This window comes from Spea bombifrons, chromosome 2 (genome assembly GCF_027358695.1).
Source record: "Spea bombifrons isolate aSpeBom1 chromosome 2, aSpeBom1.2.pri, whole genome shotgun sequence".
NCBI classification, from domain to species: domain Eukaryota; kingdom Metazoa; phylum Chordata; class Amphibia; order Anura; family Pelobatidae; genus Spea; species Spea bombifrons.
Genome location: NC_071088.1, coordinates 18,689,285 through 18,709,487, shown reverse-complemented (window position 1 = coordinate 18,709,487; position 20,203 = coordinate 18,689,285). Strand labels below are relative to the sequence as shown.

Below are 20,203 nucleotides of genomic sequence, written 5' to 3'. Positions count from 1 at the left end.
TTCTTTATGGCAATGCGGATGCAAACTTAATTCTCTATAGACTTTCATTAGTCAGACTGGTTGACTGGGTGATTAAAATAAAGCTATTCTATTATTTATTATTTACAAGGCAGCCAGGGTATAAATACCGTAGTATGCAGCAAAAATCTGGCTACATTATCAAATTTATTGGCTATTCCTGCGGTAAAAGAACTATACCCTTGACCATCAACTGAGCATGTGTCCACTACTGTTAAATGGATTATTCTAATACATTCCAAGGCTGCACCATGAATTTAGACAAATATGAGCTAGCTATATACATTTGTATAGGCACATGGAATCTAAGACATTAGTATGGCCATTGCTTCCACCACATGAGAAAAAAATGGAAACGAGACAAAATTGTATGTGACTAAATAAATATTTCTGAAAATGGTGTTCGCATTCAACAGTAATTGGGATGTTGCTGGTAATGATGTGGTTAGTTAATGTGTTAAATTGAGTTCTGGATGAAACAGCACCTGTAACACATACAGTACCAAAGTTAGATTAAGTGGACATTTTACTGTCACACTACTTTAACATGCATTATTTGAAAACAAAAATAAATAAATAAGTTTGGCTATGCGAAGCAACCAATCAGTGGCAGGAAAGCATACCCATTGAAATCAATTGGGTGTTTCTTTGTACATCGGCATGGGGTCTCAATTAGGGCTGAAACAACTAATCGATAAAGTCGATAATAATCGATAATGAAAATCGTTGTCAACTGCCATTGGGCGGCACGGTGTGTGCCGACCGGCCCCCTTAACTTCATTAGGCCCCAGCAGAATAAGGAGGCTGTTTTGAAGGTTGGTCTGCCGTGGACCAGCCCATGGAGCGACCGGCCATACCGGGAAATTTCCCGTTATCCCAGTGGGCCAGTCCGGCCCTCCATAGGAGGTCCAAAGGCATATCATGGGGCACAGTGGCATATAGAGGGTTAAAAGGCATATCATGGGACACAGTGGCATTTAGAGGGTTAAAATGCATATCATGGGGCACAGTGGCATATAGGGGGTATAAGGCATTTCTGGGGCAGAGTGGCAAGCCTGGGAGCAGATGTGCATAACTGGGGGCAGGTTGGAAAATAAAAGGAAATAAAAACAAAAAAAATATTTTTCTCAATCATAGCTTTTATTAAAAAAAAATAGTTTACATATTTTACAGGGATTAACATTTAGTAGTAAAACGTTTTTCCTATAGGGTCGTCTTATATTCAGCCTTCTTTTCCTCCCCCTAAATTAATATTCAGATTTTGGGGGGTCGTCTTGCTATTATATGCATTAAAGTTCATATGATTGCTGGAGTGCCCCTTTAAGACTACATGGGGCCCTTGACAGTGAGTCTATTGGGGGGCTCTTCCAATCACAAAAACTGTATACTTAGACCAGTCCTATCCAGTTCGATGGCTTACAGACACACACATACACAATGTAGTGTTTGACTAGTCACAAACAGCTAAGAAAAAAATTACACAGAAAAGCTAAACACACATAACAATATATATTTGAAATGTTATTTATTTTATGTATACCATGTTATAATAGTCTCCGATGATGTCACTGGCTTGCCTGTGACTGACACCCTGTGCTGTGCATGCTAGCAGTTCTCTGCCGGAAGCAGGCTGTGCAGTGACTGAGCAGGAACTCACCACATGCCTTCTGTATAGCCTCAGCAACTTGGTGTATCTCATGTTTCAGAGTGCCTGAGTCAGAGCTGCGTTCTTTTAGCCTGTCTGTCTTCTTTACTGCTGCAATGTGAACAGAGAGAATGGGGCAGGTCGCTTGGAAAGGCATGTTCCTGTCACTTTTTGACTATAAGACTGAAAAATATGTTATTGCCAAGAACAAAAAGATTGGGATCCTATTTCGATTTTTGCAGCTGTCCATTCTGGCTTATTTAGTGGGGTAAGAACTCGTTTATATTATACAGCTTTCTCTCTCATATATACACATATTGCAGTGTGCTCCGTTGAAAACGCTGTGCTGAAAATCTAGAATGCAGTGTGAATGAAATCATCTTTGTGCTTGCCATCAGGTGTACCATGCAATGCAGATCGACATGAAGACAGTATACATTAATTATCAGACAACAGTCATAATCTATATTTGTGATCAGATTTCTGAATCTAGAACAACGTTATCCTCTGCCTTCACAGACTCAGTATATCCAAAATTATGAATTGCAATGTCACAATTATTCACTTTGTCTGCAAACTATGTACAAATGAAACATGTGAATATTTTTAAACTACGTTTAGAGAGATGACAGATTGATATTGGCATTTATTTTGTTTACAATATTTCAACTTTACAGTTGTGCGATATCAGTGCTCATTCAGTACATTGACCTGATTACTCAAGAATGAAACAGGTCCAGTACATGTAGTGATATGTGAATCCCATTTACACTATATTGAATTTATGATGGGTTCATCAGAATGTAATCCCATTGTAAATTGGGGATTACCTGTGTAGAAAGCTAGTTAAAATGACGTTGCACCCCAGAGAATATCAATCTATACATTACAAACTTGTACATTATAGTATCCAAAATAAGCTTTTAAAATAATCATGTTCCCTTTAATTAATTGTATTAATTAATTATTGTATTAATATTAAAATGATTGTTTGACAATATAGTTATTAATACTTGAATTGGTGTTATTTAAATGGGTATAAATGGGCGGGTATATACATAAAAACGACCCAGAAGTTCACAATTAAAATGGCATGTTTCAACAATAAAGGTTTAAATATTTTTCACACATCTAATTATGACAATTCAGATAATATTTTACAATATAAAAGTGGTGGAGACATTTTAAAGGTCATCAGTGACCTTGCTGGTAGGTAGGGCTGATATAACCTGTTTATGTACTTAGATGACCAAATTGAAGAATCAATAAATCTCCAGGTTCAATATATTGGCTAATTCATGAAATGGTATCAATAATTTAAATTTCCATCTTCTGTTATTTTATGTCTAAGAACAATATAAAATATTCCAATTTGTAAGACATGATGTATTGTTGCGCAAGATTGTGTTTACTGATTGAATTGGATATTATATAGGTGAATATAAAAAGATTTTACAGGACATATTTCATGTTACTCAGAAGTAGTAGAGTAAGGGAATATAAACCTGAATATATACGCTGAAGTAGTAGAGTAAGGGAATATAAACATATAGTACATGGAGTAGGCATATGATAACCCTGAAGAGCCAAAGAGGCCAAAAACTTATTAAGGTCTGAGTGAAAAAGAGCTAAAAGTTTTGTCTGTTGTGTTAAATAACATTCAATTAGAGTAAAAGGCCTGTTTCACATATGCATACCTTGGAATTCGTCTAGTTTTACCTGGAGACTCCTGGTGAAGCGCTGCTTCTCCAGGTCTTCGGGTCACTACAGGGAAACTCTGGGACGCTGGACCCGCGTTGCAACACGCCCCAATCCCACCCATTTCCTCTCCAACAATTATGTGTATCCCACTGACATCAGTAGGACTGCCTATGACATCAGTGGGACCTCCTACCCGCGTTCCTGCTAGGGGCTCTGCGTAGCCAGAAAGTTCCCATGTAAGTAGTTATGTCCCACGGCAAGGTTACCATTGCACAAAAACATGATTTACTTGCCCAAGCTAGATCCTATGTTTCACCTGTTCTGCAAGTTGCATAAAGATATGTTCCTTAGATGTAGGTAAATAGCTTTGTACATATACCTCATTCTGTAGGTTAATATTAATGCTTAGTCATTGATCCCGGTGTCTCTATTTATAACATTATGCCAAGGACAGATCAGGGTTATTATGGGACAACACAAGGATAAAATAATCGCTTGGATAAGTTTTCTGAACGAGACCAGTATCAATTGCAATTCTTCCGCAGCTACAATAACATAAATCGTTTAACTTGAGCTTTATTCATGAAGGTGTTGAGTCTGCACAGAAATAGCAAAATAACCTTCAGGAATTACATTTTTGGGCCTTATACATTTTTGGGCCATCATATAAAATTAAGAAACTGGAATTGTATACATAAATATTATATGATTGTGGCTATTAAGTACGTGGGTAAGACATGTAAGGTTTACAAGCCATATTTGACATCTTAATTTCTTAAGAAATTGGTATATTTAGCTAGTTGGTGAAAGATCCAGATCCACATGATTGCCTTATTAATTACATATTCAGCTAACTCCGGTGCTGAACTGGGCATAACAAAGCAGCCTTAGCACATTTTAGGCTGATGATGGTCTAATGACATAATTACGCACAACAGCAGGATATGAGAGGCTGCAATGTAAGCTCACGTAGCTTGTGGCTGGTCAGATCTAGCCACTGACCGCATGCTGCAGCATGCATGATCTGGTGCTGGAGCAGCGAGTATGCCTCCAGTGGCCCACTGGCATACCTGGGAACTCTCTGGGTTCGGACTGGGGAACTCTGGGAGATGCCCCCTGATGTCAGTGGGCAGTCCTGGCTGTGTTCTGCAAGGGTAGGCTCCTGGTAGCTGGAGCCCATAAATTCCCAGGTATGACCATTGGCTATTTCCCAGATGGCCAGTCTAGGCCTGGCTAAGTTGTTTATCTTAGCTTGTCTTTTTTCATAACATCATTATCTATTAATATCATTTGACACAGAAATTATAGCCATGCTGCAAAATATTCTCTGTGATCTGTAATGAACTTCCATTGACATTAACAGGAAGACTTTACACATGTGCGCTGGGGTCTAAAGAGACCCCTGCAAGCAGCCTTCACCGGAGTCAGTGCTAGAGCTGGCTGGAGGTGAATGCATCACATGCAGAGAGACATCTGCTACAGGGAATTTAGTTGGGGGGTGAGGAAGGGGTCAAATGCATTTGGCAAGAACCTCAAGACTATTGAGCCAGGTGATTATTCAGCTTGTCAGGAAGGTGTGGGAAGTATGTGTCAAGGTAGTCTGCAGCAGATCCCTATCAGTCTTTGATAAGATTATGCCTAAGACATTTGACTTTATACAATTGTTTTTTAAGTTAGACAGTTGTCCATATATTTTAAACTAATTTAGTAGGACTAAGAGGGCAACTTGCAGGTTGGAAATGGCAAACAACATATCATCTGCATAATTGGCCCAGACCCACTCTCTCCAAAGTGGGACAAAGAAAGGACCAGTCATCCCGATCAAATGCCTTTTGGGCATTTGGACTGACTGTTTTTGGGGATTTAATTAGTGTTTTTAAAGCCCTAGCTAGGTCCCTGCCCAATTGTTGCCAAATTCATGATACATCTTTTTCGTGTATTAGCCAGATCAGTGGATGTGTGACATAACCAGATTATAACATTTTTGATGGAGGCAGCTCAGGAGAGGAAAATCTTCCTCCGAAAGAGAGCTTTTGTATGTTGTCTCCCTGGATCTGACTTATTAAGGAGGTAATCTCTGACACTTGTTTCCTCTTTTTGATCCTATGTGTAATAAAATCACAGTGCATTACACATTTATGGGCCTCCGTAACAAGAAGGGCCACGTTCCTAACTGAATTTTTGCTAAAATGTAGGTTCAACACCGCTCCAAACTGGGCTGGAATATCCAAGCTGTAGAGGAGGGCATCGTTTAGCCTCAATGTCTATTGTCTAGGGCAAGCAGTTGGGAATAAGAGGTCAATATAGATTGGGCAGTGACCAGGCCATGTCATTGGCTCAGTTGATGAGCTACATATCCACAACAGGTGTGGATGTGGTTTTGAATAAAAAGTATAGACCTGATATTGGGGGTTCTGTTTTCCCCAGTCATCTATAAGTTGTCAGACAAGTTTTTTTTATCCTTGGTGGGGGACCAAGGATATTCCCCTAATGGAGGCTCAAAAGGTAGGTTAAAATCGCCCCCCTCAAATCAATGCTTCCTCCAAGAACCCATCCAGTGCCCATAATGTTTTACTCAGAAAGACATCCTGCTTGACATTGGGTACATAAACATTTACAAAAGTGACTGTAACGTTAGCAAAGTGTCCTTTCACAAAAGGAGGTTGTCTATCAGACATCCTCTGCTGTTGCCAGCACTTCCGCCGGGCTTCTATGGTGGAGCACCGGAAGGTCATGTGATGTGCTCCGTCATAGAAGCCCCCAGAGGAAGTGCCGGCAGCAGGCCAGAGCGGAAGATCCGGGTCCCCAGCAGCGCTGCTGTTCTGGATCTTAGTCTTGTAATCAGACCTCTATTTGATACAGCAATCACACTCCTATCATGCCAAGTCAGCCAGTACATGCTGGAATCTGGGTATGCCTGGGCATGATAGGAGTGTGATTGCTGTTAATCATATATATATATTAATATTAATGTTGTTGATTTTTTGTGTCTAATTTTGGTGTGTTACTTACTTTTAATAAAAGTGTGGCTATTTATTTATTTATTTTAACAGTTGGGGGGTCATTTTTGGTTTCGGCCAAGTGAATCCAGAAATTTCGGTTTCAGTCCCGAATTTTTATTTCGGTGCATCCCTAAAGTGCACTTCCCATGATGCTCAGCCAGCATCATGGAAGTAGTGTGTCTGGCTGGGCCTCATGGGAATTCAGTTCAACGTGTTGGTTATTTTTAATATGCATGACTTTGCTGACAAAAATGAAGCGTGTTTTAAATGACGATGCAAGCGCGACATTGTAAAGTGCAATTGGTTGATTTTGTGAGTTCCGCGAGAGAATTTACCTATTTATTAATTAATTCACTATTCACATGTGTTCACTTCTCATGCACTTCATGTGTTAAATTGTTTCTTCTGTTCCCAGTTAGCTATCAGTCTGAGGAATATTACACTTGTTCCTCCTGTTGTTACCTTGCAAGTTGAGTCTAAGGGTTTTATATGGTTAATTGTAGAAGACCATTTACTAATTAAATCAGCTGTTTAATTAGTATGGGAGGAGTAATGACTAAGGATTATACTTTTATTATATGAAGTATGGCTTACAATGTGGTGATTAGCTTATGATTAAATACATGTAAATGGGAAACATGCCAAGCTGTAGTTTTGTTCTGCTGTGGTGTGTTTTGCCCCATGTGAACACTATTAAACACTTACAAGCATTGGGTTGACCTTCAGGACTCTGTATTTTTGTTTCCTTTTGTTGTTCTAGCCGATTGGTGCAGGCATGGTCATCATGCTAGAAACTGATGGACCCAGTGTCATAGAAGCTGACTATTATGCATGTTAGAAGCTGGCGGGATCTCTTCTATTTTTCTGTAGTTTCATAAATTTAATGAAACTCGCTTTTGATATATTCTGGATTTCAATTGCATAACGCCATAGTCAGGTATACCGCATTGAAAAGTTATTCTGCTGCAGACTGCAGAGCCAAATATATAATCGTGTCCCTTCCAAGATAATATTTAATAATGGCTTGTGTTGGACTGCATCCAAATTATGTAACACACCAGATAGAACTTCTAGCTATGATAACAAAGTCAATACAGTAAAATAGGTATATTGTGTTGTTGGGATTTTAAGAAATTCTAATTGTGATACAGCGTAGATGTGTAGGGGTATATAACATTGTACATGATGTTTAAGGTGTCTTTTCTTGTAAATGAAGAAGAAAAATAAAATACATTTAGGACAAGCTGCAGCTTCACAACTTTAGTGCACTCTTAGAAAAGATGGTGAGTTGTCAGTTAAAGAAAGGTAAATTAGAGTGTTGTAGGCATAGAGGTGGTGCTAGAATCCAAAAGATGATATATGTTGACCAAGAGAGGGTGTATAGATAAATTAAAAAAAGTGTATAGGCTCTAGAACTGAGAACTGAGGCACACGGAGAGTGGTAGGTGAGAGGAACATGTGCTAGCGAAGGAGATGCCAAAGGTATAGTCAGGGAGATAGGATTTGAGAGGTAGGCTAGAGAGTGCCGTGTCTAAGCCTTCAGGGGCCATGTAGGTTCAGTGCTGTCTATGCTGTATTCTTTTGCAGCTAGTGTTACAAAAACAACAAATGTTATAACTTCATAAGAGTAAGGCTGTATCTACATATTGATTTGTTTTCATTAATGAAATTAGTGATGCAATCTGATGTTCTTTTTAATGCCAAAAGTGTTACATAAGGTTATTGTAGGTTAATGTGGAGTCTTGTGGACAAAAAAGGTGCAAGAGACTCAATGACAAACCTATGTCTATAGTGAATAGCATGAGTTATACTTTAAGTAGGCTTTAGAGTCAAGAGAGTCTTATGCATCCAATCATTAAATCTTAAATACAAAGGGTAAATGTTAATTTGGACATGGCATATTATAGAATGTGTAATTAAGCCATTTGTAATGGTTGAACACCAGGTGAAGCAAATTCTTTGAGAACAGCAGTGGTTTTCCCAGCAATCAAAGATCATTAGGGCTGCAACTAACGATTATTTTAATAATCGATTAGTTGGCCGATTATTTTTTCGATTAATCGGATAAAAAAAATGAATGTAAATTTTTCATTTATTTAAAATAATTTACTAAACAAATGATGTTAAATACAAACAGCAGAATAAAAAAACTTTGATAATACATTTCTTGTCTTTATTTCCCAACCAGCCCCCCAATATATGCACATTTGAGCCCAGGCTTGCTACGCTGCCTCCCAGACATGCCATGCTGCCCCCCCACATATGCCACGCTGCCTACCACAGCACTCCACGCTGCCTCCCACATCTGCCACTCCACGCTGCCTCCCACATATGCCACTCCACGCTGCCTCCCACATATACCACACCACGCTGCCTCCCACATATGCCACTCCACGCTGCCTCCCACATCTGCCACGCCACGCTGCCTCCCACATCTGCCACTCCACTCTACCCCCCACATGCCACTGTGCCTGATACGCCTTATACCCCCTGAAACACCACTCCATCCTCCCCAGACATGCCACCCTGCCCTCCCCACATATGCCACGCCATGCTGCCTCCCACATCTGCCATTCCACGCTGCCTCCCACATCTGCCACTGTGCCTGATACGCCTTATATCCCCACTCCATCCTCCCCAGACATGCCACCCTGCCTCCCAGACATGCCACTTCTCTACCCCCAGATATGCCTTATACACCCTGATACACCACTCCGTCCTCCCCAGACATGCCACACTGCCCTCCCCACATATGCCTTATATACTGTATATGCCTTATACCCCCAGATATGTCACTTCACTGCCCCCAGGATTTAGATTCCCCTAAATTAACCCTAAACTCCCCATTAACCATAACTGCCCCTAAATTAACCCTTAACACCCCCTTAACCACAGCATCCCCTAAATTAACCCTAAAGACCCCATCAACCACAGCATCCCCTAAATTAACCCTAAACACACCATTAACCACAACTGCCTCAAATTAACCCCAAACACCCCATTAACCACAGCTGCTCCTAAATTAACCCTAAACACCCTATTAACATAACTGCCCCTAAATTAACCCTAAACACCCAATTAACCATAACTGCCCCTAAATTAACCCTAAACACCCCACTAACCATAACTGCCCCTAAATTAACCCCCACCTCCCCTAACTTTCAGTAGCCCAAATATACCGTATTTGCTCGATTATAAGACGAGGTTTTTTTCAGAGCAAATGCTCTGAAAAATACCCCTCGTCTTCTAATCGGGGTCGTCTTCTAATCAGACCTCAAATAGAGGTCTGATTAGGAGACTAAGATCCAGATCCCCCGCACCGCTGCAGGGGACCTGGATCCTCCTGCCCCCCCCCCCCCATACACACACTTACCGGTGCTTCGTGCTGTATTGCCGGGGCAGCGATCCGCGCAGCCGGAAGGAGGTGGAGTTGGCAGCGGGGGTTTGTCTGCGTCCGTCGCGTATACCTTCCCCCGGCTGTCAGAGATCAGAGTTCCCCTGACAGCCGGGGAAGGTATTCGAGACGGACGCAGACAAACCCCCCGCTGCCAACTCCACCTCCTTCCGGCTGCAGCAGAAGGAGACGTTAACCCGCTGCCCCGGCAAAACAGCATGAAATTGGAAGCACCGGTAAGTATGTGTGTGTGTGTGTGTTAGTGTGTTAAATGGGGGCATAGGGCATTTCTGGAATGCCTTATACCCCTATTTGCCACTCTGGCACTTAGGGGGTTAAAAAGCATATTATGGGGCAGAGTGGCATATAGGGAGGTATAAGGCATTTCACCTCCCTATTTCACTCTGCCCCATAATATGCCTTTTAACCCCCTAAATGCCAGAGTGGCATATAGGAGTATAAGGCATTTCTAAGGGGGGTAAAAATGCCTTTTAACTCCCTTAATGCCACTCTGCCTCCTGGAATGCCTTATACCTCCCTATATGCCACTCTGCCCCATAATATGCATTTTAACCCCCTAAATGCCAGAATGGGATATAGGGGTATAAGGCATTTCTGGAGGCAGAGTGGCACATAGGGGGTCAAAAGGCATACCATGGGGCACAGTGGCATATAGAGGGTTAAAAGGCATATCATGGCCATATTGGTGTGGCAAGCCTGGGGGCAGATGTGCGTTACTGGGGGACAGGTTGGAAAATACAAGGAAATAAAAATAAAAAAAATATTTTTTTCAATCATAGCTTTTATTAAAAAAATAGTTTACATAAATTAACATTTACTGGTAAAACTTTTTTCCTTTAGGGTCGTCTTATATTCAGGCTTTTTCTTTTTTTCCTAAGTTAATATTCAGATTTTGGGGGGTCGTCTTATAATCAGGGTCGTCTTATAATCGAGCAAATACGGTATATATATATATTACATACATATATACATACATATATATATATATATATATATATATATACACACACATACACATTATATATATATATATATATATATATATATATATATATATACATATACTTACAGTTAGATGAGTGTCACAGCCATGTGGTTCTGGCCTGGAGAAGGAAGGGGCGGGGCCAGTTGTCACAGTGATTACAGGGAGGGGGAGTAAGTAGGAGCTGCTGCTGTGAGACGGTGAGTCAGACTAAACTATTATATAATGAGGGGGATTTTTCAGAGCGTTTGCTCTGAAAAAAACCTCATTTTATAATCGATAATAATCGATTCAACTAATCGATAATGAAATTCGTTGCCAACGAATTTCATTATCGATTATTATCGATTTTATCGATTAGTTGTTGCAGCCCTAAAGATCATTATTCATTACAGGCAATTGTTATTGAGAAGCATCCAAGTAAATATATCACCGATCTTCTTGATCCATTCAGATAATTCTGATGTAAATAATATTTTTCACAGTATCTATATGTGGCTAGGCGATATACAGTAGCTCTATTGCCCCTTTGTTTGTGCCAAAATGTAAAATAAGCTTTCAGGACCTCCAAGGTCTCAGACATTCCCATGTGATGATAAAACTTATGAGTTCTCGATAAGATTATGTAACATATGTAAAAGTATCATCTTTAACTAAAGACTCCATAAAATATATGTTTCTTCCAAATTGATTGCAGTCAGTGGTTTGCAAGATAGGCAGTGGTATCATTTAATATATCACCACGGATGAATGATAATATATTTTCTCATAGATACCCTCTTATGTTTATTACAGAGCATTGTAATGAATAGCTTGTTGAGAGAAATAAATATCATTGCAATTTGTGACAAAAAGTGATTAGAGCGTTCATAGTAACCTCTGATTCTCCCTTTCTCCATAGGTGGGTATTTCTCGTTAAGAAAGGTTACCAGGACACAGACACGTCCATCCAAAGTTCTGTTATTACCAAAGTGAAGGGAGTAGCTTTTACCAATACCTCGGAACTTGGAGAAAGACTGTGGGATGTAGTGGATTACGTAATACCTCCTCAAGTGAGTAGGACTCTTTAGGTTGATACAACTTAATAATCAGCCAATTAATTTATAGGTTAACCAAATTGTTTTCTTCTTTTAGGGAGAAAACATATTTTTTGTTGTAACAAACTTGATAGTTACACCTAACCAGAAGCAGGGAACATGCGCCGAGGTAAGAACAACATACTCCCAAGGGCATGATTAATCCATTAAAGCTTGCCACAAGTTAAGACACTCATTTTTACACAGTAACTACATTAATATTAATATCTCTTTTTTGTGGGGCTATCTGATATTTCATTGCTGCAATTCATGCCCAGGTGACGCATCTAAAACACCTCAATTCAATATGCACTTTTTCTTTTTTTTTTCTAGAGTTTTGGGATCCCAGATGCAGTGTGTGCAAAAAACAGCGACTGTCCACAGGGTGAACCTGTTAAAGCTGGCAATGGTATTAAATCCAGTTAATAAACTCTCAATATGTGCTGGAAACGTCAAATATGCATGGCATAAGTCATATTACTTACAGGAAAGCAATAGAACCAGAGGAGGAATTGCATTAATTAAATGATATCAAATATATAAGATTAACAATAAGATTAACAATGGTCCCGTGTTAAAGGTTGCCTGGTTTTTAGCTTAACTAGTAAATAATGTCATGTAAATAACACCATTTTTGAGACAAGAATGTATATCCACCAGTAGCGTACCTAAAGGGGGTGGGGGTGACGATCGAGGGCTTCAGGGACAGAGGTGAGACAGGCAGGCTGCTTCAGGGGCAGCGGTGGCACAGGCAGGCTATTTTAGGGGCAGCTGTGGCAAGGGCAGGCTATTTTAGGGGCAGCTGTGGCACGGGCAGGCTATTTTAGGGGCAGCTGTGGCACGGGCAGGCTGTTGTGTGGGCAGCGGTGGCACGGGGAGTGATAGAGGTTATGATGCGCTACCATCAACATCTGGTTCAGTGTATAGTGATGGGGGTTATGGTGTACCATATCTGTTTAGTAATTGTTATTTATGTAAACCTATTATTTATAAGTTAATAATTTATTTTTCAGAGTTCTAGTTTTTTCCAGTTGACTTCCTGTTTACAAATTTGTGAAATAAATATTCTTGCCAATGTTCATTTTTTGGGGAGGAGGGGGTGCCACAAACAGGATCCGACCTGGGTGCCAAATACTCTAGGTACGCCCCTGATATCCACAATGTGCTTTACCTAAAGGGATTTTTTCATTATAATGTTTAACAGGGGTTAAGACTGGGCGCTGCTTGAGGACAGGAGCTGTGAACACAACAGGGATATGTGAAATATTTGCTTGGTGCCCATTGGAGAAGAAAAAGAAACCAAAGTAAGGTGAAAATGGTGTTAAATGACATTATTCTGCAGTTTAAGGAACTCACTTAACTAATCTATTAAGCATTAACTCTGGGATTGACAAACTTGTGTAGAAGTTAGGAGCCAGATGTATAAACCTGGCCTACTTGATATATTTTAGGACCCAGACATCAATAGAAATCCATATAAATTGGCAATTGGTTTGGACTTTGTCAAGTTCTCCTTTAGCTAACATGCTGCTGAAATGACTTGCCAATCCCATTATTAGCACTTAAATCAAATAATTCCATGCCCCAATGGATAAACGAAGATTATGTTTGTTTAAATTGGTTAGAAAACACAGGGAAGAGAAGCCAACTTGTAGAGTTGGGGAATTCCAGGTCTATTATTGCACTTGCATAAGGTGGTTAACATCATCAAACTGGGAACTCCCAGGATTTGTGTCTACTGTATTTAAATATGACCTTGCCATTTGGTTTTTGAAACCAAAAATTGTTCACTGAGAAGAATAGGTTATATGAACCTGAGTTACTGACACAGAGTATCTATCTAATAAGTAATCTCAAATAAAAAAAAATATTTTGCCTATTTATCTCCTGCCTAACGTCTACACAATTATTCCAAATTTGATAACAAAGCCATTTAAAATAACATAATTGGATTTGTCGTAGTTCTTGATGAAGAAACAAAATATTAATTATTGATGTTATTGAAATTGCGTTTTATTCACTGTTTGTTTATTCAGGAACCCATTACTGGAAAAGGCAGAGAATTTCACGGTCTACATAAAAAACTCAATACGTTTCCCAAAGTTTAATTTTTCCAAGTAAGTGCCGGTCTAATGACTTTTCTTGTGTGACATAAGCCTGATGAAGACAGGTCACAAATCTGATGTTAGAGGGTTGATTGCATACATATATGGATAAAGAAATAAACTATTATGTCATAACTCAAACACAATTTCTCTTCATAGGACAAACATATTGGACACGAATGATGTCTCCTTTCTGAAATCCTGTCGCTACAGTAAAGACAACCATTACTGCCCCATTTTTCACTTGGGGAAGATTGTATCGTGGGCTGGAAATGACTTTCACAACATGGCATTAGAGGTAAATATTAGGTATTTTAAGCTTACCCTTCAAAGTCACCATGTCCAAAGAGTTAAATTAGATGCACTACATTGCATTTTAATTTAAAGTTTAATTTTATTACAAGAAAATTCCTACATCCATTCAATCAACATAGAAAGTATAAAAGTTTATTAAACATGTGTATTGTTACCTTTAGGAAAGGACGACATTCTAGCTTCTGGGTCAGCTTATTACTAGGTAGGAATGGTGGGTTTTTATTTATTTTATTTATTTATTAATTGTGTGTCAGCATGTTGCTGGGTAGGAATGGTGGACTGTACAAAATACAACAGAAAAGTGAAAATTAGGTTATGTACAATAGTATTCCAATAGAGGCTCTCCTATATAACAAATCAATAATGGGACTGAAATAAATAAACATTACATCTATGACCGGCATTTTGAGTGCAAAATAAACTATGGGTTTAGCCAAGGCTAAGTTTGGTCTGTGAGAAGATTTCTCATATAAGGTAATATTTTAATGTACAACCCTAGTTCTTCTGGCTCTTCAGTGCATAAAGAGTGACTGGTAAATCTTTTCAGGACATGCATTCAGTGCTGGCTCTGCTTTAAACACCAAATATCTTTAGAAATATGTAAGGTTAGCGGGCTGTATACGTAATCAGTAGCAGATTAATCATTAACATGCATGCATTTATCACATCAGCACTGAACTGCCACCGCAAATACATTTAGACGTCTTTGATGATTATTCCAAACTTGAAGGCCCTAAAATGTGTAGCAGACAACGGTTCTCTGGCAGCCCTGGAAAAGGCAGAGCCATTCTACAAATCATGGGAGTCATGAATCACATGCAGCAGCAGCAGCTTGATATTTACTTACCCACTGAATTTAGGTAAAACGTACTTCATTTAGGGATATGGAATGTTATCCAATTCTATATAGCTTTCAGTCTCCACCTTGTGGTGTTTTGTCAAAAAGGCAGATATATTGTAAAATTGTAGTTAATAAAGTTGATATTATTACTTGTGTACAAAATATCTTCATTTCATCATAATCTTTTATTTTGGGGTTGTAAAAAACGTAACCCTATTATGATACATCATGCAACAATGAAACATTAAACACATTTAAGGAAAAGCTAACTGGGCGTTGCAATGGGTCCTAAATTATCTGGACAGCATAGGGACTGTAGTAGAGAATTCCAAACTAAGAAATGCTATCTGTGATGAAGGTAGAATGAATTATTCTTGGCTTACAGTTGTTAGAGTCAGTAATCTTCTGCTCTACTCATAGTATCCATCTGTGCCCAGGGAGGTAGAGTCGGAGGGCTTTTGGTCACAGAGTGTGCTCTGATTGGCTGTTCAGACTCCTTCCCTTTCTTCACTGCCCTCCCTTAACTTCCCCTCCATATTAAATGGGTTCATTTACCCGGTCACATGCTGAACAGGAGCTTGTAACATGCCAGAGATAGGACTACAGCCACAGACAACAAGGAAGTGGCTTGACTTAACTTTAGGCAAGTTTAGAGGAGCTTAAGTGCCTAGGTTTTTCTACCCCAGTGTTGTGCGGCATATGCTCTACTTTTGTTTTTACCACTTGCCCTGATATGAATGGGATAGTGCTGACCAGGAGTTATGCGCCACTTGCCAACAGCCCTGTCCAGCAGAATATAACTTGATTGATTGCACAAGCTCAGTGCACATTTTACAGTAAAACATGGTTAGCACACGTGTCCTGGCCAGGCCTTAGATTAGATGGGATGTAATATGATGTCAGAGCTTAATATGAGCAGGATGTGACATCTGAAGGAAAGTATGTAATGCAATAAACATTTTGTTTTTCAATTTACAGAAATTATGTTTGATTTATGTAGAAAACTAGTTGGGTGCAAGGAAAGAGGGGGCAGTTTTTAAATAAGTGCCCTAAGGGCTTAGTCTTAGTGTCTGCGATATTTGCTGATGAACTTTACAGACATGTTAACAAATATTTGGAAGCTCCCAAAGACAATCAGTTAAACTCTTAATGTGAACTAACTTAATACATGTGCATGCAACTCCAGCATGTTTTGTTTAGTCTGTATGGGTCAAATGTGTTTATAGAGTCATGTTTAGTACTTAACATGTCTGTCATTTATCAGGGTGGAGTAATTGGAATACAAATTGAATGGGACTGTGACCTGGACAAGGATGCATCAGAATGCCATCCTCACTACGATTTTACTCGGCTGGATAGCAAGTTGAGTGGTAAATCTGTGTCTTCTGGATACAATTTCAGGTATTGGCAAACTCCTTACAACCCAGCATGCGTAAGTGGCACAACCATAAACAGATTAAGCAGGTTCTTTGGGCCGCCATTAGTATATATAGAGTCTTCTCCTGGGGGTCCCATTGTAGTTGCGTATTTGCATGACAAATGGATAAGCACAAGTGCACAGTCCAAGATTACTTACAGTTATTGTATGGGAGGGCTTCAGACATTTTTTAGGGGCCCACAGTCAACTCTGGGTCCACCAGCCACTGCTTTATTATTTTACTCACTTGGGGGTAGAATCTTACTTGTCAAAAAATAAAGGATGGGTTGTGATGAAGGGAAGAGAAAGGGCTGGCAAGATAATGGGGGGAGTATTGGGAATGAAGCTAGGAGGACACCCCCCACCCAATTGCTTCTTTCACCTACTTTATGCATTAAAGTAACACTGATGTATTCAAATATTTTACCACTTTTTTGCTTTTCATTTTTTTTATTATAGTGGTTAAATTGTGTGCCAGAAAAATATATTTCTGTTTTGATTCCAGATTTGCAAAATATTACCGTGATGCAAACGGGACAGATTATAGGACAATGATAAAAGCTTACGGCATTCGCTTTGACATCATGGTTAATGGGAAGGTAACCCAGCACATCTGGGAACTTTCTAGATCTGTCATGGAGGCCCCAATTGATAACTTTTATTTTTAAGAGCAGTGTTTGACTAGAATTTGCTGAGTGGCCTGACCTACTTCTTACTACTACCCCCTATATCCCTACCTCCTTATAAAAAAGATCTAAACTAGTCACAAGGCCCTTCTTCAATCTTAGTTCTGTAGCGTTTCAGGTCCCCCCATGAAGAGGGCAGCAGAGAGCTCCAAGAGAGGTCTCATTAAATGTGATCTTATCCTGTTTTATTTAGCTACTAGTCAATATATTGTGATCAACGCTGGAGTCATTTGTATTCATTTAATTATCAATAGCCTAACATAGGAAAGTAACAGGGTAACAGTGTAACCCCTGTGATGTTTGTTTGATACATAGAGATAAATTGATGGTTTTATGGTTTATAGCATAGGCTTGCATGGATAAAAGCCTGTTTGGACCTATCATCCAAACATAGACAGTAATATTACCAGCTCAAACATATGCATACTGTATTTCTTATAGTTCTCACCTACAGATTTCTTGCTCTAATATAAGCTCTACTACTACTGCTACTCCACTTACTATATCATGATGTGCCTAGATTACCAAATATCTTCCATATAATAGAGACATCTCTTTTCAAAGAGAGTTCTGTTACTTATGCACACTATGTTTTTCTACAGGCTGGGAAATTTAACATCATTCCTACTATAATCAACATTGGTTCTGGGCTGGCACTGATGGGTGTGGTATGTAAAATTTAGACATCACAGCATGAGTTGGTGCGCCTAATATAGGATGTTCTGCACACAATGCAAGTGGTTTGTAAATCTAACTGTTCTTTCAATATACTGTAGATCTTTCAGCAGTATTAATGTGGTGTACTTGAGGTTCCAGGAGGATTTGCAACTGGAATAAGCCAAACAAAATGATCATCAGGTGATGATGTGGTCTGGCTTCTAAATTCTGATTCAATTTATTTTCAAATGTAAAGACAGTATACAGCCTGTATTTGTGGGAGGAGTCTTAGGGAGTATTTATACCCCCTTTCAGCATCAACCCCTCCAAGGATGTTATGTTTGCATTCTTGAGGGTGTTACATTTGTGGGCTGGTTACTGCTGAGAGTGGTGCAGGGTGGTGCGTCTCTCTCTCTCTCTCTCGCTAGTTTGCTTCGCGTAAAGGGAAGGGGGTTTAGTTTGTTCGAGCTCCTCGTTTGCGTCAAGTGCGAGGGAGAAAGGCGGGTTTCGTTTGATCAAATGACTTGTTTGCTTCACGGGTAGGGGGATAAATGGGGCTTCGTTTGGTCGATCTACTCGTTTGCTTCATGTGCGGGGGGTTCATTTGCTTCTCAAGGGAGGGGGTTTACATATCATCAGAGCTGCTTACCAGCTCAACTCCTTTATGTGCTGGGAGGGAGGGTGGTTTAAGGGCCCTTGGGCAGTTTCTCTCTACTGATATACTTTGCCATCTATTAACCACCTTTAGCTCCTGCTTTATTCTACAGTTGTTCACAGCCTTACCTATAAACCCTATTCTGCTCCTACACTCAGCGTTGGTTCTTTCTTTGGTTCCTTTCCTACCTACCTAAGGGGGTGTTTTCGGGGTCTAGGCACCTATTCAGACCCACCGGGCATCTTGTGCATGTTTAAACCCATTCAGACCCACTGGGTGTTTCACATGTTTTACCTCTATCAAAAAAATAAATAAATATATATATTCACCAGTTCACTTACTTTGCAGGGGGCATTCTTCTGTGACCTTGTGCTGTTGTATTTGATGAAAAAGAGCAACTTTTACAGGGACAAAAAATTTGAAGAAGCAAAGTAAGTAGAAATTGCCCAGTTGCTATACCGTCTCATTTGTTTCATATATAGGGAATACTATTCATAATATGGTTTGCACAATTGTTTTTAGCATTTGTATAAAAAAACTGTATTGCTTACCATACAGCCGATGACCTCCCACCGCCTGTTTTCGTCAAGCAGTCAGACCTTCACTTCTGGCAGTTATGTTTGAAGTTATTTTTAATAAGTGTCAACATTGCAATGGTTTAATGTTAAAGCGCGCTTTTCATTGTGTTCGAATCGACGCCCCATTCATATGGATAATTATGATTGTTAGATTTCTGACAAAAATGTAACAAGTATCGATTAACTAACCACTTCAAAGATGGACAAAAGGGTACATACATTACTGATTATAAGGTTTATAACATTTGATGTTTATTCCTGCAGATCTTCTGTTAAAAAATCATTGCAAGTGAAAGCCAACGGACAAAAGAAATCGAAAAGCCTTGATGTGGTCAACCAATTAGAGCATTTACAGACAGTGGAGACCTAACCAGTTATTTCAGAGACATATGGTCAGAAACAAAAAATATTTACCTGACTTGGAAAGTGTGACATCAGTTCAAAAGCAGAGAACGCAAACTGTCCTACCATCTAAAACCTTTCCCAATACTTGAGCCATAGCCTGCTAGACAGAGGTAAACGGAACCAAATTAAGTATAACGTCACTTGTTACATTATACTTTAATAATCCAGATCGTATATACCTTTTTGGAATCAACTAGAAAGCAAGAACGCATCAAGCAGGAAGAGTATCAGTGCAGTCGTAACCCATACCAGTAGTTGCTCGAAGCGGGTAAGCCATCCTGAGCAGAATGCAGCTCGCAAAACTGGTGCATAAAGAGAGCTGACCTGCCTTTCATAGATGTAGGACTTCACCATCGATGCAGGGAGGTCTTAAATCTACATCTTACCCCTCAGCTTTAGTTGTCACCTGGTACCGGTCTTCCTTCTTAGTGACTAAGCAGTCAGGATGCCTTTTTTTAACTGGAGTGTGTTAAGCAAATAAAAGCTAGAAGCTCAGTTATTTTATTCCCTAAATGTTAAATCACATTAAAACACAGTTTTATGAAGCGTTTTTGTCTTTATGGCAATAACTATGAGGCTTTGTGTTACGTAACAGTTCAGAATTAACTCTTATTTTGCCGGCTTTGTATGCTGAATGTGGAGGTATTCTGAGTGGAGCATATAGCAACCATAGGCACAGGCTTCTCTCTCACTGTAACTGTAAAC

General features: G+C 39.6%; 1 protein-coding gene across 1 annotated transcript; it reads left to right on the top strand.

Annotated features, from left to right (window-relative positions):
* The first annotated feature begins 1,746 nt into the window (after window positions 1-1,746).
* P2RX5 (purinergic receptor P2X 5) lies at window positions 1,747-19,635 on the top strand. The gene is made up of 12 exons (XM_053456810.1): window positions 1,747-1,931; window positions 11,665-11,815; window positions 11,898-11,969; window positions 12,173-12,248; window positions 13,044-13,143; window positions 13,876-13,956; window positions 14,104-14,242; window positions 16,365-16,501; window positions 17,023-17,116; window positions 17,806-17,871; window positions 18,864-18,946; window positions 19,358-19,635. Exons 1-12 carry the CDS (start codon window positions 1,795-1,797, stop codon window positions 19,461-19,463), a joined length of 1,242 nt encoding a protein of 413 aa, XP_053312785.1. The 5' UTR covers window positions 1,747-1,794; the 3' UTR covers window positions 19,464-19,635.
* Window positions 19,636-20,203: the final 568 nt, after the last annotated feature.

Excerpts from the sequence above, each read along its gene's own strand:
- P2RX5 (XM_053456810.1), top strand. The coding sequence starts at position 1,795 with ATGGGGCAGGTCGCTTGGAAAGGCATGTTCCTGTCACTTTTTGACTAT. Across the intron at positions 11,816-11,897 it reads ATTACGTAATACCTCCTCAA|GGAGAAAACATATTTTTTGT; the intron begins GTGAGTAGGACT and ends TTCTTCTTTTAG. Across the intron at positions 16,502-17,022 it reads TCTTCTGGATACAATTTCAG|ATTTGCAAAATATTACCGTG; the intron begins GTATTGGCAAAC and ends TTTTGATTCCAG.